Genomic DNA, 19,156 nt, shown 5'->3' on the forward strand with positions numbered 1-19,156 from the left:
CTCCAGCGGCAGCTGTCAACTGTATCTAGCAGCATATCACACAGTTTGTTTACAAAAGTGGACATACGTAAAGCTCTGTTAAAATGCACATTTCCTCCTTTGTCCAATTGCTAGTCACATTGCACTATCTGCAGTATAGATAAATAAAAATTTCAATGTCCATAAACATGCTATAAGACAAGAATGAAAGTTCCATGTCCGGTCAGTAAGAACATCAGCTTACAAAACTTCACAGAGTCAGACAAATTTACGGGAGAGAGAGGGGGGGGGGGGAGGGGGGGGGGGAGAGAGCAGGCACCTATAGTTACATAATGTGAAATATTACCTTTTAGGAAATGCAAGGAAGGAAAAAAGAATGTGGATACAGCAAGACACAAACTAGCTACACACCGTTTTGTAATTTAGCGCCTCTACCAACTACACTATGCTCTCTTCTATATTTAATGCCCTTTTATTGTATATTATCATATTCTGAAGGCTTTAATCATTGATACATTTTTAACTGGCATTTAATTATAACAAATCCTACCAAGAGCAATTCATTTTTCATGAATCTTCAGTATGCAGTTGCCTTAAAATGGCATACTTTCATAACATGCAAATTATAACACAAAAATAACTAAATATGAATATCCTTTAATGATGAGTATGAGGTTCTCTGTCATTTTATTACAACAAACCATACCAATATGATGCTCTTTTGAGAGATCTTCAATGTGATGGTGCTTAGAAGCAGCATGTATTCATAGGGCGTAAGCCCACGTCAACATTAGCTAACTCTTCTCATGTGAGGATGGCTTAAGTGCTAACCTTCCATTGCTTATATACCACCTATGTATTTCCATGTTGTATTAAAGTTATTACGAAAGCAGAGATAGTTCCATCCCAGATTAAAAAGAAAAGGAAGAAGAAAAGGAGAGGAGGAAATTGAAAAATAATAGTTTAAAGAAGTCCAAATAAATGTAAAATAAGCAACACAAACAGTGATTTAATTCTGAAAACAATTCTTTAACTAGCAAACTGACAAAAAAAAAAAAAAAAGCTAATGAATTTTTAGCCCTGGCTGAAACAAAAGAACAATGTTCTGTCCACTCTCTTATTGATCACACTCACATAAAAAATGAGGAAGACAGGGAAAAGACTGAAATACTGAACTGTAAATGACATATATAAAGATAAGTAACTGCAGAATGGAAAATCGACTGAAACTGCTCTGTAGAGGAGTGGCCCCAGGGTCTGACAGAACACAGATTTTATTGTCTGGTTTGTATTTGGTCGTATGTACAGTGTGTGTACTTGTAATAATTTAATCAAATGGGACCAATCCATCAATCAATAAAACTGAACTGCTGTTCTATCAGACCCTGCGACTGTATCTCTGTTGAGCAGTTTTGGTGGAGCAGTTTTAGTTATGCAATCATTTATATGTGCTGCTCAAAGAAGGTTTTGCACTACCTGCATATCTGTGAACTTAAGTGGACTTAGATGTAAGGGAGCCAGTAAATAATAAGATACATACTAATAATAATAATAATAATAATAATAATAATAATAATAATAATAAATGTAATATAATAAAAAATAACTTTATCTAAAAACAAAGATGATGTGACTTACCAAACGAAAGCGCTGGCAGGTCGATAGACACACAAACAAACACAAACATACACACAAAATTTAAGCTTTTGCAACCAACGGTTGCTTCATCAGGAAAGAGGGAAAGATGAAAGGATGTGGGTTTTAAGGGAGAGGGTAAGGAATCATTCCAATCCCGGGATCGGAAAGACTTACCTTGGGGGAAAAAAGGACAGGTATACACTCGCACACACACTCATATCCAACCGCACATACACAGATAGAAGCAGACATTTGTAAAGGCCAGCGCTTTCGTTTGGTAAGTCACATCATCTTTGTTTTTAGATATATTTTTCCCACGTGGAATGTTTCCCTCTATTATATCCATATCATTATTTTAAAAATAACTTTACTTTGAAATAAAAATATAACAGTAATCAAAATAAAGGCAGTAACCAAAATAGAGGCAGTCTGTTGAAACTGTGCATCTACAAAATGAAAATTTGTTGCTGGGTAACATTCAAAACTGTTGTGGCTGACCCCATGCATTGTAGCGGTCTCAATGGAATGTTGTCCATGGGAAGATGAAAACTTTGCTGCTCAAACTTATCCCACTAAATGGTGGTCTTCCTTAGGTCATATGAGGTGTTCACTGGATTGCATGCTTGAGATTTTCTTCAATACCTGGTTTTCTCCCCCTCTTCAGGAAGACCACCAGGTGTCACATAAATCGTACATGTCAGTGAAGAGGATCAAGTCCATTCTTTTGAGAACTTCCTTGCCCATCTATTTTGTGCACTATGGCACTAGAGAGTTTGTACTCGAAGATGTACTGGAACCCTAGAAGCCAAATTCATCATGTGGAGATGGTTATGTACTCTCTGGGTTGACAGAGACCTCCCAGTTGCCTCCAAAAAAGCAGCATACTGTTCCTTTGTGTTCTCCTTGGACTACCTTCAAACCATTATTTTTAGGTAGCAGTCATCACCTGATGTTTTTGGCTGCTGACAACCACTACAAGGCTGATTTTCAATGTCTTACATCTAACAATATCTGTTGGATGTTTAAATGACATCCCTGTGTTGGTCACCAATTCCGCAGGCAAAATCCTTTGCTAACAACACATATTCACATGAAATGACATGGCTTCAACATCAGAAATAATGTAACACAAGAACCTGCATTGCATGTAAAGCATGCAAAATTCCACATTGCAGTGTCATCACTATATAAAGATAAAAATGATGAAACACATTCTGTAAAAGTGGTATATAGTAACATATTGTTGTTTCGAAATGTAGCTTCAGCCTTGCAACAACTTAAATATGTTAGCCACCTTCTGCAATACATTATGAAAATATGGAATTGTGATACTCTTTTAACAGTGCATCTAGCATTCTTATTTGGTTTTGTCCTCTGTTTCCTTTGAATTAGTTTATTCATTTGTTCACCATGTTTTCATGGCATCTCTTTGCTTTATCTAACTGTTTGACAATATTAAACTTCATTATACTATCTGCTTCAATATCAGGATTTTGAGCACTCCAGCTACTACATGGTGAAGGGCAGGTTGTTGTTTTGATGCAGCCTGCCACAGGTTCCTCTCTGGCTCCAGCTTCTTCATCACAAAGTAGCACTTGCATCCAATATTCTTAATTATTTGCTGAATATATTCCAATCCATGTCGTCCCAAATAGTTTTAAACCTCAACAGCTTTTTTGAGTACCATGAAAGTTATTCCTTGATGTCTTAACACATCCTATCATCCTGCTCCTTCTTCTTGTCAATCTTTTACACATTTTCCTCTCCTCAATGACTCTAAGGAAAACCATTTCATCTGTTATCTTATCAATCCACCTAATTATCAACAGCCTTCTGTAGTGTCACATCCCAAATGCTTTGATCCTGTTCTTTTCCTGCGGTCCATGACTCACTCCCAAACAATGTTGTACTCAAAATGTACAGTCTCAGAAATTTCTTACTCAAGTTAAGGCTGTGTTTGATACTAGTAGACTGCTTTTGGCCAAGAATGCCCTTTCAGCCTGTGCTAGTCCTTCCTCCTTCCATCATCTGTCGTGTGTGATTTTGCTTCCAAGATAGTAGAATTCCTTCACTTTGTCTGCTTTATGGTTCCCAATTTTCATGTTAGATTTATCATTAGTCTCATTTTAGCTACTACTCATTACTTTTGTCTTTCTTTTGCTAACACTCTATCCATAGTGTGTGCTCATTAGGCAGCTCATTCTAATCAACAGCTTATGCAGTTATTTCTCACTTTCAGTAGGGATAGCTATGCCGTCAGCAAATCTTATCATTGATACCCTTTCACCTCAAATTTTAATCCCACTCCTGAACTTTGCTTTCATTTTCATCATTACTTTTTCTAGACCATCAAATCCTTTGAACATGTCTTGATTATTTGTAAGTCCTGTGTTGAATTATCAAGTATGATCTGAAAACTGCCCCTGCGAAGGCTTTTCCTTTCCTAGAGCCAAACTGAAAGTGATCAAACAGATCCGAAATTTCCTTTTTCATCATTTTGTATCAGCAACTTTTACGCATGAGCTATTAAGCTGATTTTGGATAGTCTACATGCTTATTTGCCCTTGCTGTCTTTGGGATTATGTGGATGATATTTTTCTAAAAGTCTGAGTGTGTCTTCAGACTCATAGATCAACATGAATAGTCATTTTCTTGCCACTTCGCCCAATGATTTTAGAAATTCCAAAAGTATGTTGTCTATGGCTTCTTCCTAATTTAGTTACAAGTAGTGGTGTAAAAATGCCTGGGCATTTATAAGTTGTGACAAATGACAATGCCTGGGCAAATGCCCAAAATTCATAAACGCCCAGGCACTTACATATTTCAAAAATTTGTTGATAAGCAACTCTCATAAAAAAAATTAACCTGATATTTTGTATTGGGAAAGGTGTTTTACAACACTACATCTTTAGTGATTGGGTAAACAAGTTGAAAAAGCTGCTTGAGAGTTAGGAGAAAGTTATCAGTGGACATAAATTGGACTGTAAACATAACTTTTTACATCTTTAATGAGGACAATTTTATCTTCACAGCAGTGCAGTCATACAGAAGTAGATAAAGAAAGGAGCAGAATAGGAAACTGTAGTCTGTCTCAATTTTTTTTTTCACTGAAAACAGACATTTATCATCAAGAAACACCTGACAGCTATTTAATATATTCAGTAATAATTTTGCTATCAATATTCATTCTTCAATAATATTCAGAGATTTGACATGGATTATAAAGTGTGTTATATTACAAAGCGATGACGTAATATATTTTTATTTTATTTTTCATTATACACAGGCTATCACTACACAGCTGTAAAAATGCTTCCCTATTCTTTCCTTTCGTTCTTAGTAATAAAAGCAGTGAAGGATATACATAGGTTGAAGTGTGAAAGTTTACCAACTTTTAATATTGGGAGTGTTGTCCCATCTCTTCTTTTAATTGGTAAATTATATATTTTGGCAATAAAAATGTTAAAAATTACTTTTTTATAAATGCCCAGATTTCAGGCATTTGAAACTGCTTTTGGCAAATACGCAATAATATGCCTATTTATAAATGTCTGGCCGATGTCATTAATTGCAAGTCTTCCGAAACTCTGTTAAACTCTGATATTGCTTATGTTTTCCATATCAACTCCTATTTCTTCTTCTGTCTTGTCATTAGACAGTTCTTCCTGTACTCTTTCTATCTGTGTGCTCTAGCCTCTGTGTTTAACAGCGAAATTACTCTTGAGTCCAGTTCACATCTTTGCTTGTAATCTCAAGGCAGGTTGTTTTGATTTTTCTGTGTGGTGCATTAGTCCTTCTTTCAATCATCTTTTGTTTAAAATTGTTAAGGCTTTCATAGCCACTTGTTGACAAACTGCCTGGTGGCTTCTGTCTTGGTGATGATTTTTCTGACATTTTGTGAGCACGAGTGACTGGCATTGTCAAAGCTTCACCCTCCATGGAGGGTGAAGCTTTGACAGTGCTAGCCATTCATGCCAGCAAAATGTCAGTCCACCACTAGCAATGGAGGGGAAGCTTTGACAATGCCAGCCACTCATGCAGGTGAAATGTCAAAAAAATCATCAAACAAATGTCAGCTGAAGAACCAGTGACAGAAGCCAACAGGCGATTTGTTGTTTCTTGTTTGATTTCTTTACATTTTTCTGCAGCCATTTCACCTTGGCTTCTCTGCCGTTCACATTTATTTCATTCCTAAGTGACTTATATTTCTGTAGTCCTGAGTTTTCTTGAACATTTCTGTACTTCCTTCTTTCAAATTGAAGTATTTCTTCTGTTATGCAAGTTCACTTTACAGTTACCTTCATTGTCTCTCCAATTTCTGTGACTGTTCTTTTTAGAGTTATCCACTTCTTTTCAAGTGAACTGCCTACTGAATTATTCATTATCACATTATCTGTAGCCTCGGAGAACTTCATACAGACCTCATCATATCAGTGCACACTCCACTGCAGAGTGAAAATTTCATTCTGGATACCTCATCATTCCTCAGTACTTGAGTATCCCAGTTGTTCCCAAATTGATTATTTTGACATTTCTCTTAAATTAAATCTATTCTTCATAATTACTACATTGCGATCTGAATCTGTATGCAATCCTGCCTACACATTCTGTTCCAATATCTGATTCAGAATCTCTGACTGATCTTGATGTAATTCAGCTGGAATTGCCAGACGTCTCCAGAACTTTCCAATTATACCTCCTCCTCTTGTGAGTTTTCTACCATGTATTTGCTATTTATTGCAGAAATAAATTAGTCTTTATCCTCCCTCATTCCTAGTACTGAACTCACAGCTTCCCATAACCCTGTCTTCTGTTCATTCACCTACTACAGCAAAACACTCACTTGTCATTATTAGATTTTCATCTCCGTTTACAATAAATACATGTTCAATACCTTAATATACTTTTTCTCTCTCTTCATCTTCTGCTTGTGAACTGTGCATGTATACCTGAACTATTGTTGTTGATAATGTTTTTCTGTTGATTGTGACATATAAAATCTTATCAAAGAACTATTCATAGTAAGTCTCTTTCTGCCATACATTTTTAATCATGACAAATGCTACTTCCAGTGCACCATTTTCAGCTGCTATTGATATTACACTATATTTGTCTGACTAGAAATCATTATTTCCTTTCCATTTCACTGCTCTGACATGTACCATATCCAGCCTGAGTCTTTGCATCTCCCATTTCTGATTTTCCATCTTCCCTATCATACTCAGACTTCTGACATTTCACCTTCTGATTTATAGAATGTTACCACTTCACTGGTTATTCAGTCTTTTTTTCATTGCTAACTCCATCTTGGCAGTTCCCTCCTGGATATCTGAATGTGGGACTAATCCAGAATGTTCTGCCATTGAAATTCAGAATCTTTTGCCAGTGGAGGGAGGATAACAACACTTAATTACAGGGAACATATTCTGTGGATAAAAATTATGTTTCTTTAACATCCCCTTGCTACAATTGTGTACATTAACTTTTACTGTGTCTTAGCTGCAACAGAAGTATTTTTTCTCAATGGAAACCTGAGGTACACATTTGTGAATGTTCAACTTTTTCATTATGTGCAAGTACTGCCAGTCATTGGGCATTGCTATGAAAATACCAGCAAGTCAGTGTAGCAGCGAACAGCAGCTCGTGACACGAATTTGATTGGTTCACTATATTCCATCATGTAACTGAATATTGTTATTGTTTTTTGCATGGTATTTGTTGAATAATCATTTTACTATTTATTGCAATAGAGAATATTTCATAATTAGTTATTTTAATTCATAAAATGAAGCCAAGTGTACAAAGCATGTTTTGAAAACATGTACATATATTTGTATAAATCTTGCATCGTAAATTATTTAAAAAAATCATCTAAGAGCATTATTACATAAAGAAAAATTTTACTTCCTCCAGAAAAATTCAGGTCTGAAAGGGTTAACATGGTGGTTTCCATGGTCTTCTGCATCCTCATGCTGTTCATCACTGCTGATTCTTCCACCTTTAGCTGCAGTTTCGCACCCCAAGACAAGAGGGTTCCCTGAACCCTCATCCATTCCTCCACCCTCTGTGACAAGGCTGCTACCAGGAGGAGGATGACTTCTTATACCAGATGTCTTCAGCTGTCATTACTGATGTTTGTTGTTCCCATCAAAATTTAACCAATGACTGGGATCAAACCTGGGCCTGAGTATATTTTGATTACTAGTCAGACAAGCTATCCTAAACCACAGTGATGGTGACAAAATTTATTGTGCATCAAAATATCCATTTCTGTACAAGAGATCCAAAAGGGGGTTGACAGCGACATCCATGTTTCAGTCCTTTTCCTTAATTTCTGGAAAATGTTCAATATAGCTCTGTATTAAGACCAAGGATAGAAAACAGAGCTTACATGGTATCAGGTCATCTTTGCCACATACTTGAATACTCCTTTTCATATAGAAATCAATACTTTGCTCTTAATGGGGAATAATCTTTGGATGTGGAAATAGCTAATGACCACCAATAAAAATTCACATAAAATTTCCCAGCTATAGTATCTGATATTCCTCCCCCTTGACACTTTCATCCAAACAAAATGTAGTATGCCAAAATGCCTAGCCATTTTGAAACAATAAATATAAAGCAGCTGCTTAAGTAGTCACTCTGATGAAGGCTACCTGCAATATCAGCTGAAACTTGTGTAGTTCTATTACTTATGACATGATCATACACACAGAAGGATTTGATCAAAATGTCTTTGAGTACCAGCCAAGTCAGACAGGCGCACAGTACTCTGCTGCTGAGTATACCAATCCGAGTGCTGGTACCCTGAGAGTGTCTGCTGATGATACCCAATGAGAGCCGCAGAGTTTATGGAGAATGTTGTTTCTGGTTTTGAGCTTAGCAGATGTTTGTGTCAACTGCTGTTCAAAAGAAAGTATCCTATCTAACGTGATCCCAAAATATTTTGGATGCATATTATGATGAAGTTTGTCTCCTTCAAAATAGACATCAAGGGCTCTGTGTGCCATCTGTAGAACAGATGAAAACATGAAACTTCTGTTTTATTTGAGTTTGGTTGTAACCTCCATTTGTGGAAATAGTGGCTTAAGATATGTAGATCAGGAGTTAGGATTTCTTCAGTTATGCAGATGATACAGCAATGCTTATTACGTGCCCTGGCACCGTAGAATAGTGTTCTGCAACTGAAAAAAATTAGAACTATTAGTGAATTGGTTTCCATGTAATGAACTCTTTTAATCCTAATAAAACTCAAGAATTAATTTTGTTAATAACTAAAGATATACAAATCAAACAATGGAAACTCCAAGTAGGAATATCAACAATGTAGGAAAAACAGATTGCTACTTACCGTAAAGATGATACATCAAGTTGCAGACAGGCATATTTAAAAGATACTCACATAAAGCTTTTGAACACAGCCTTTGTCAGCAAAACACACACACACACACACACACACACAAAAGCAAGCACACTTCAGGCACATGCGACTGCCAGCTCCAACATCTCGGGCCGGAATGCGTTCCAGCCAGAGATGCTGGAGTTGGCGGTGGTGCATACGTGAGGTGTGGTTGCTTGCTGAGTGTGTGTGAATGGTGTGTGTGTGTGTGTGTGTGTGTGTGTGTGTGTGTGTGTGTGTGTGTGTGTGTGTCTTACTGAGGAAGGCCATGGCTGAAAGCTTTATGTATCTTTTAATTGTACCTATCTGCAACTTGATGTGTGTTCTTTATGGTAAGTAGCAATCTGTCTTTTCCTACATTGTTGTAAATATGTACAAAGTAAGCTAGTAAACAGTTAGACTATCACATTGATTCCATTATTAAATGGGTTGGAATGTACACTGACAAATGGAAAGTGTTACATCATGAAGCATATGTCTGATATTTATCAATTTGACATGTCCTAGATCCTTGTAAAAAGAGATCTACGGGTGAATAAAGCTGCTGCTGCTGCTGCTGGTGATGCTGCTACTACTGCTGCTACTACTACTACTACTACTACTACTACAACAACAACTACTACTACACACAGGTGTCAATCTGTCAGCCACGAGCATGACACCTCAGGTGATGAATGCTACAGATTGCCACTCAGTGCCCCAGATTACTCTGTATCTATGCCATACACATCTCTGTTATCTGTGGTATGGTGACAATGGTAAAAAGTGCCTGGCAACTTGAGTTCTCAACCCAGCTTCCAGCAATCTGTTCCTGACAGTTTGTGGTGACACACTGTCTCTAACGTCTACCCAAATTTCAGCTGTTCTCATCCATGTATTCATCAGAGCCAATCTAAGAATCCTGTAATTTTCTCTTAGTATAGTCCATTTGGAAGGACTTGTACCTAATCTTCTTTCCACACTGTTATCCTGAATCCATCTCATTTGTTCTGAAGTCATTGTGCTAAACCAAACGTCTGTGTGATCTGTCACAACAATCCTCCCTCGTCTTTTATGCAAATGATTTGATCTTTTTTAAAGTCTGAAAGATGGCAATAAGCTGCATGAGCTCCATGCTGTGGATATGCTGTATTTCGTTCTCCACCTGACAAGTTTCAGTATGATTAGACACAAATAATACTGTCATTCCCTCGTTATCAGACTAAAGATACTGGTTATTGTAAACCTGTACATCTATACAATATTATTTTATGCCAAAAGCAATTTAAGTGAGTTTGACACCAGAGAGAATATGAGAGGAAAAGTGGAATTTGTTATCCCAATACACAGACTACCCAAGAGGAAACACACACACACACACACACACACACACACACACACACACACACACACACACTTACATGTCTAAATTTTTTTGTAAACTTCCAAAATCTGCCTCTCTGTACTCTACAATACTTTTAAAGTCAAGGTTTATGATTAGTTACTGGAATATCCATTTTACAAAGTGAAAGAACTGTTTGTAAAAGGATTGAACCTAGCTTTTTAAGAATATTAAAAAAGAAGGAACATTAGATTTAACTATATTTCCTGTAATAAAAATACATTTGGTGTCAGTTCTGTAGTTAGTGACTAAATCTGTTCTGTTTTATGTGATCAGTGGGTAATAAAGAATCTTAAATATATGTTGAAGATCAGCTTCCACTAGACTACATCAAGATGATGAGAAATTCAGAATTGTGAGAGGAGTCTGCAAGGAGGTTTCCTGGCAGAAAAAGTATCCTCCATATCCCCTTGGGGAAGTTTTTAGATCTTTAACTGGAAAGACAAAGAAGGAATACATTGAACAGAACATTTTTGAGCAACCTTTGTTTTGTTGATGACATTATACTGTTTACATCTACTGCAAATAAACTTCCACAATGAATGGTAGTTGATAGAGCACTATCAAGTAAAAAATTGTTCTCACATTAAAAAATAAACAATTCAGTGAAATCTTTGTTGGAATAAAATACCATCGAGATCTATAATGCTAAAAATGCTAGATGTGATTCATTGCTACTAAAATCAACTCCTCGCAGGTTTTTAAGGTTTGGTCATATACTTGGCCTTGATTCCCAGATTTGATTTGCCACATACCACTCACTGCAATATTTTATGAACTGACTAATAATGTGGTTGCTTCAAAGCTTAAGCTTGCATTTGCTTGCCCTTCCATTGAAATTTTTAAATAGTTATTAGAAGCAGCAAACATGTTTTGAACTGGTGCAAAGTGCAGGATTCGAGAACTGAAAGTGGTGCAAATAAAAGGTCATTTACAGGATTTGAGTCAATAATGATTTTGTATATTCCTAATAAGTGAGTTTTGAATTACTCCTTTTTGTGGAAGCTACTGTCTTTCATATTTATAAATTTTTTTATTGTAATATTTTTAATGAGTGCTGTCATTTTTCTAGTATTTTACTAATGCACCTGTAATGACAGACGTCTTTGATTACATGATAATTTTTTTCAGTATATTTATCCAAGTAGATACATTTGATGCTCGACATTACATGATCCTGGAGGCAATGCAGTGAGTTTGGTTTGCTCCTGAAACAAAACATCTTCATGTTTTGAATTTCTTGGAGTACATTGATTTTCTTCAGCATATGTTTCCAACATAAAAGGCAGTCCTTCCTTGGTTCACAGTTACTTTATCCTTGCAGAGCACACAAGCTGAATTTAGTTATATGAACGGAGTGCTCAAACTGTTATATGTATCTTACCTGTTTTTCTTTCAGTATGGGGTTGATATTGTGTGTTAATAATATTCTTTCTGTTAATAATATTCTTTCATGTGCATGTAAGTGTGTCTTGGTTTATACATGTCAGAAATTTTATACTCTTGATGTTAAATGCTTTGAAGTCAAAGTCACAACAGCCAGCAACAAACTACTAGATTATTTTGAGCTCGCATGATATCACAGTCTCACTTTGAAGACATTCCACTAACCATTGGGAGACAATCATGTGCATGATTAATAACTCACTCACAGTTACATCAGTCTGTCAGTGAATGAATGTAGAGAATTCATTTTATTGATCATTCAGTGATAGTGTCAACACAGTGAATGATATTTACTTTGCTACTGCTGCCCTCTCCATTTTTATCTGAGACATTTTTGTGTGAAATTATAGTGTGGAATATTGTAATGTCTTGAAGTGTAACATGATGATGCAGATACAACACCATCATTTCTCTGTTAGATTATGTTTGTATTCATACAAGTGTTGAATGATTTCCTTTGCTTGTTTATATATCAGGTGACCCAATAATTCGTGTTTCATTGTAACACAAGTTTGTATGGTGGATATGTAAGAGTAAGTTATAGAGAATCACAGCCATTTTACTTGTTGATAATCTGAAAATACTATTCTTCTTTGTGGCAGATTACACGAATTTGATGAGCAGGTTAAGGCTGTCCGTGAAGGAATGGCAAAAGTAATTCCTGTTCCATTGTTGTCACTATTCAGTGGTTATGAGCTGGAAACTATGGTCTGTGGCTCTCCTGACATCCCTCTAACACTTCTGAAGTCTGTAGCTACTTACAAAGGTAAACTCAAATAATACTATTATTATTTTATGTTCTGGTTTGTTTTCATCTTGGAATTTGTTGTATATGCTACTCATTTAATTTTTTTATTTGCAGTTATATTTGCATTTGCTGTAGCATGTAACCCATTAAGCATGAGAAGGCATGCTAAGATCTTACAGTTATTTCATGAAAGTTGAAGTGCAGAACTCTACTACTGCTTTTGCTTTCTGATAGCAACACTGCTGAGATCCATCCTCTGTTTATGCACTACTGTGATATCTCTAGACTACATCCATTAAATCTGCACTGTTACTCCACTGTTCCCTTTTATAAACTTACAATAGCTAGTGTCCCTGTGCATACCGTAGGACAGCTTTCATGCCCACGAACTACAACCAGAGACAAAATTTGGCATTATTCTACTAAATCAGACCAAGTATGTTGCTGTCATCTATGGTAATTTTGTGAGTTTGCTTATGATGATATTTGTGAAATAGCTGAAGGTTGTGGTGATAATGTCATCTTTAGGAGCTCTACTTATTTGTATTTACAAGAGGAAATTGAGAAAAAATGTCCATTGTTTGTTCCACTGTACAGATCTGGCTACAGAGAAAGTAAAGTAAACACTTCTTAAACCTCCAAAAAAGTAGTATAATTTTTAAATGAAGTGAGAGCAATTTCTCAAACAGACAGACATCTGACTTACAGGTGTTCTGTGTGGACCCACATTTCACAGACAAACTTATTACAAAACAGACTTGTTTATCATTGAGAGTAAACAAGCTGAAATATCAAGACAAAGATGGTCTCTGAACTTAGGAGCTGTTCCTTACTTATTTCCCCATTTACTGAAATAGCTATTCAAGATATTTTAAACTAAACTAATCTCCATCCAAACAGGCCTTAAAGGCAAGGCCCAATGGTACCAATTGGCCGCCATCTCATCCTCAGCCCATGGGCATCACTCGATGCAGATATGGAGGGGCATGTGGTTAGCACACTATTCTCCTGGCCATTGTCAGTTTTCGTGACCAGAGACACTACTTTCCAATCAAGTAGCTCCTCAATTGGCCTCAATGGGCTGAGTGCACCCAAAATATCACACAAAAGAAAATTGACTATAAATCATTTGCAAAAGAAAAGTTGTGGTAGAGAAGATGGTAAACAAGAGGAAAGTGAGACTGAGTCAGGATTGGAAATCACAGTAGTTTCATTAAAAAGAACATTGAAGTGTAAGTACTGGAAGTTCTGTGATTACATAATAATCTGAGAACAGCCAATGTCAAAACCAGTCTAGGAAAGCTGCATGCAGATGTCCTAGTTCATTCAACACTCAGTAAGAAACATAAAATCATGGTTGATACAGTGTTAAAGAAATGTTAATTAAAAAATAATTAGGGAATTTGGTATGATAACTAGTTTTTTTTCTGGATAGCATACTTTTAAAGATTAAGTTGCCCAAAGGATACAGACATTGTTTGAAGTGTGGATTGTTGTCACTTCCTTCAGAAATACATTTCCAAATTTGGCAAAGGATCTCAAATGTCCATATGGAATTAATACACATATCATCCATCAGTAACAGACTATGTCAGTTTGCACATAGCACAGTATGTTTACATTCCTGTAAAACCTTCGTTATCTTCCAGTGAAAACTGCGATTATAAACGTGAATATTCGTTGAGATAATACATAAGCCAAATGGGGACATTAGCTAGATATTCTGGACAAAATCAGAGAGACAGAGTTTGGGAATGGGAAGACATAATTTCACAGAAGCTCAAGCTGATTCGCAATTTGTGCTGGTAATTCTGGAAAGCAAGTCAGCAAAGGAACATTTGATTTATCACATGTCAGGGTATGTGGTTCATCAAGCATGAAGAGTTACAAAATGCACTAAGTTTGTGTGCCTTTCACTTATAAATTTGTCTGATATGCCGTAATGTTTGTTTACATCTATTAGAGACTATGGCACCACTCGAGGAAAGATATTACTCACATCTCCATCAATAAATGTCTTCCATTTTCTTATGCAGGTGTAAAGTATTGTTAAGACATTTTGTGGAGCAACATAACTTTTTAAAATGTGTAAACAGTTTGGATCTTAATGTTGACACTTCCAACATAGATTGCAGCAGAGATCAAGAGATTAATGTCATTCCTAAGCTGAATGTTAATTACGTGGGATGCCAGTTATTGACAGGCATTAAACAAATTTGGAAGGAAATGAAATCCTCAGAAATTTTGAAGTCTGCCCAGAAACTAAATAGACTACCTGAAAACTGATGTCCACTCACACATTTTTTAATGTAATGACTAATTTATGTTCATGAATGTATGAGTCTGTGCATTGCAATTGCCATGGCAATGTGTACTTCTTTGTGTCACTAATGGAGCAACTGCAGTTTAGCAGCAAATGATCTCCTAAAGGTTTTATGTTGCTTCTTAGTTGCAAAGTAGTTGTATAAGAGTCCATCTATGTTTCTGAAGATAGGTGATTCAGGGACATTGTTCTGAGTGTTACAGCAGTTAATAGCTCCTCCTTGTGACGCGGTATTGTAATGTGTCTGTTTAAGCATTCTTCTAAAAGCACTGTAATTTTGATGACCTAAAATATATCTGTTTGTTCTACATGTATTAATATTATCCCCTTATCCCCGATGAATAATTATCCCTGGAGAACTCAACAGATTTGCTTCAAACATGGCAGCTAGGGAAAATGGTGTAAACTTACTTGTACAACACATGCCAACAAAACAACAAAATGTATTTTCTTCACCAGGTATTCCACTTGTAAAAGTGCAGCCCATGACATTCATCAGTCACTGCTACCATAGCATCCACTTTTATTGCAGCTTCAGAAATCAGTTATGTCTCAAGGGAAGGTATGCATGTGAAACATTAACTAAGATGTGTTCAAGAGGGGGGGTTGTTGTTGTTGTTGTTGGTGGTGGTGGTGGTGGTGGTGGTGGTGGTGGTCTTCAGTGCAGAGACTGCTTTGATGCAGCTCTCCATGCTACCCTATCCTGTGCAAGCTGCTTCATCAGCAAGTACCTACTGCAACCTACATCCTTCTGAATCTGATTAGTGTGTGTCTATAATTTTTACCCTCCATGCTGCTCTCCAGTACAGAATTGGTGATCCCTTGATGCCTCAGAACATGTCCTATCAACTGATCCCTTCTTCTAGTCAAGTTGTGCCACAAATTCCTCTTCTTCCCAATTCTATTCAGTACCTCCTCATTAGTTATGTGGTCTATCCATCTAATCTTCATCATTCTTCTGTAGCACCACATTTCGAAAGCCTCTATTCTCTTCTTCTCTAAACTATTTATCATCCATGTTTCTCTTCCATACATTGCTCCACTCCATACAAATACTTTCAGAAGAGATTTCCTGACACTTAAATCTATAGTTGGTGTTAACAAATTACTCTTCTTCAGAAATGCTTGCCATTGCTAGTCTACATTTTATATCCTCCCTACTTCGACCATCATCAGTTATTTTGCTCCCCAAATAGCAAAACTCAACTACTATTCTAAGTGTGTCATTTCCTAATCTAATTCCCTCAGCATCACCTGATTTAATTCAACTACAATCCATTATCCTTGTTTTGCTTTTGTTGATGTTCATCTTATATCCTCATTTCAAGACACTCTCCATTCTGTTCAATTGCTCTTCCAAGTCCTTTGTTGTCTCTGACAGAATTACTATGTCATTGCCAAAGCTCAAAGTTTTTATTTCTTCTCCATGGATTTTAATACCTACTCCGAAATTTTCTTTTTTTTCCTTTACTGTTCGCTCAAAATACTGATTGAATAACATCACAGATAGGCTACAACCCTGTCTCATTCCCTTCCCAACCACTGCTTTCCTTTCATGCCCCTCAACTCTTATAACTGCCATCTCGTTTCTATACAAATTTTGAATAGTTTTTTGTTCCTTGTATTTGACACCTACCACTTTCAGGATTTGAAAGACAGTATTCCAGTCAACATTGTCGAAAGCTTCCTCTAAGTCTACAAATGCTAGAAACATAGGTTTTCCTTTCCTTAATCTATCTTCTAAGATAAGTGCTCTGTCAGACTCATCACACAGTATCATATCTCCCATTTCATCTTCATCTATGTCCTCTTTCATTTCCATAATATTGCCCTCCAGTACATTGCCCTTGTATAGACCCTCTATATACTCCTTCCACCTTTCTGCTTTCCCTTCTTTGCTTTGAAGTGGTTTTCCATCTCAGCTCTTGATATTCATGCGAGTGGTTCTCTTTTCTCCAAAGGTCTCCTTAATTTTCCTGTAGGTAGTATCTATCTTACCCCTAGTGATACATGCCTCTACATCCTTACATTTGGCCCCTAATCATCCCTGCTTAGCCATTTTGCACTTCCTATTGATGTCATTTTTGAGACATTTTGTTTCCCTTGTTGCTAGCTCCATTTACTGTATTTTTATATTTCCTCCTTTCACCAATCAAATTCAGTATATCTTCTGTTACCCAAGGATTTGTATTAGGCTTCGTCTTTTTACCTACTTGATCCTCTGCTGCCTTCAATATTTCATCTCTCAAAGCTACCCATTCTTCTTCTACTGTATTTCTTTCCCCCGTTCTTGTCAATTATTTCCTGCACTCTCTGAAACTCTCTACAATCTCTGGTTCTTTCAGTTTATCAAGGTCCCATCTCCTTAAATTTGTACCTTTTTGAAGTTTCTTCAGTTTTAGTCTGCAGTTCAAAACCAATAAATTGTGGTCTGAGTCCACATCTGCCCCTGGAAATTTCTTACAGTTTCAAATCTGGTTCCTAAATCTCTGTCTTACTATTATATGATCTATCTGAAACCTTTTAGTATCTCCAGGGTTCTTCCATGTATACATCCTTCTTTCATGATTCTTAAACCAAGTGTTAGATATGATTAAGTTGTGCTCTGTGCAAAATTCTACCAGGCAGCTTCCTCTTTAATTCCTTATCCCCATTCCATACTCACCTATGACTTTTCCTTCTCTTCCTTTTCCTACTATCAAATTCCAGTCCCCCATGACTATTAAATTTTCATCTCCTCTCAGTATCTGAATGATTTCTTTTATCCCTACATACATTTCTTCAATCTCTTCATCATGTGCAGAGTTAGTTGGCATATAAACTTGTACTACTGTGGTAAGCATGGGCTTTGTATCTATCTTGCCTACAATAATGCAATCACTATGCTGTTTGTAGTAGCTTACCTGCACTCCTATTTTTTTTATTCATTGTTAAACCCATTCCTGCATTACCCCAATTTGATTTTGTATTTATAACCCTGTATTCACCTGACCAAAAGTCTTGTTCTCCAGCCATCGACTAACATTAACCTATCCATTTCCCCATTAAGGAATCTGACATTCCATGCTCTGATCTGTAGAACACCAGTTTTGTTTTTCCTGATAATAACGTCCTCCTGAGGGGTTACATTATTGAATTTTATGACAGTGATTTGTCCTTGAGAGAAATTGCAAAACATGCAAATCATGCAAATGTGACAGCTGTATCATTTTCGAACCAGTGTGTGAGGGAAGATACACACTATCAGTGGGATTCCTTAAGAAAATCAAGGTAATGCAGACACATAAGTTACTAGATTATTGACCAATGGACTCTAAAGCAGCCTTCTGTCCACATTTTCAGATATATGAAGGGCAATGGGACCACAATTACTAGTCTCATGTCCTAACAACAATATGAAAAGGATATATTTCTACCCACTAAATAAAGGAGGTGTGGAGTCACAGACAAGCACATTGAAAGAAGACTGCTAGATATTATTAGTTATCAGTCTAAGTCCTTCATCAGACACAGATAAAACAAGAGGACACACATTCAAACCTGCACAACTCTCGCACATGTCCAGTGCCATCTCTGCGCACTCGGGTCCAACTGCAACTGCATCTGAGGTTAGCAGTGATCTTTGCTAGGGTGGATATTGGCAATATGAAAGAGATAGATTCAGAGTCTTTATTAGTCATTGAGCATTATTACATGCAATGGACTTCATCAGTTCACTTAACCTATTATTTTATAAAATACATTTTTACATATTTAAGTTGATATTGGGCATTTCTAAAAATTCTTCTAATGAATAGAATGGGTTAGTTAACAAGAAGTTGTGTAACTTTTCATTTACTGTGATTGGCATGCTTGAGGCATGTTTAGACAATTTGTTATATATTTTTATTGCCATGTAATTATGACTGTTAGCTTTTGCTAATCTATTTTTTGGAAGGAGCAGAGAAGTACAGATTCTTGTATTCTTGTCATGCCTTTGATTTGTTACACCCAAATTTGGTAGTTCAGCTAGTATATAGTTAACACTATCAAGAACATATAGATTAATAACTGTTAATATTCTATATTTAATGAACAGTAGTTTACAATGTGTCCTGTTATCTACCTTTCCCATTACTCAGGTTGCTTTTTCCTGAATTAATAGAATTTCACTTATTACTTTACTAATACTTTAAAGCAGATTTAAAATGAATAAAAAAAAAAGTTCACTGTCCACACATATTCAAATGTCACACACCA

At 36.4% G+C, this 19,156-nt stretch overlaps 1 protein-coding gene across 1 annotated transcript in view; it reads left to right on the forward strand.

The window, feature by feature from the left end:
- The window catches only part of LOC126184598 (E3 ubiquitin-protein ligase HERC2), an 812,863-nt gene that overhangs the window by 764,619 nt on the left and 29,088 nt on the right, over window positions 1-19,156 (forward strand). Inside the window, exon 81 of the mRNA XM_049927039.1 lies at window positions 12,449-12,612. Within this exon, the coding sequence (XP_049782996.1) occupies window positions 12,449-12,612 (164 nt within the window). The remainder of the gene's footprint in view (window positions 1-12,448; window positions 12,613-19,156) is intronic.

Source organism: Schistocerca cancellata, chromosome 4 (assembly GCF_023864275.1).
Source record: "Schistocerca cancellata isolate TAMUIC-IGC-003103 chromosome 4, iqSchCanc2.1, whole genome shotgun sequence".
Classification (NCBI taxonomy): domain Eukaryota; kingdom Metazoa; phylum Arthropoda; class Insecta; order Orthoptera; family Acrididae; genus Schistocerca; species Schistocerca cancellata.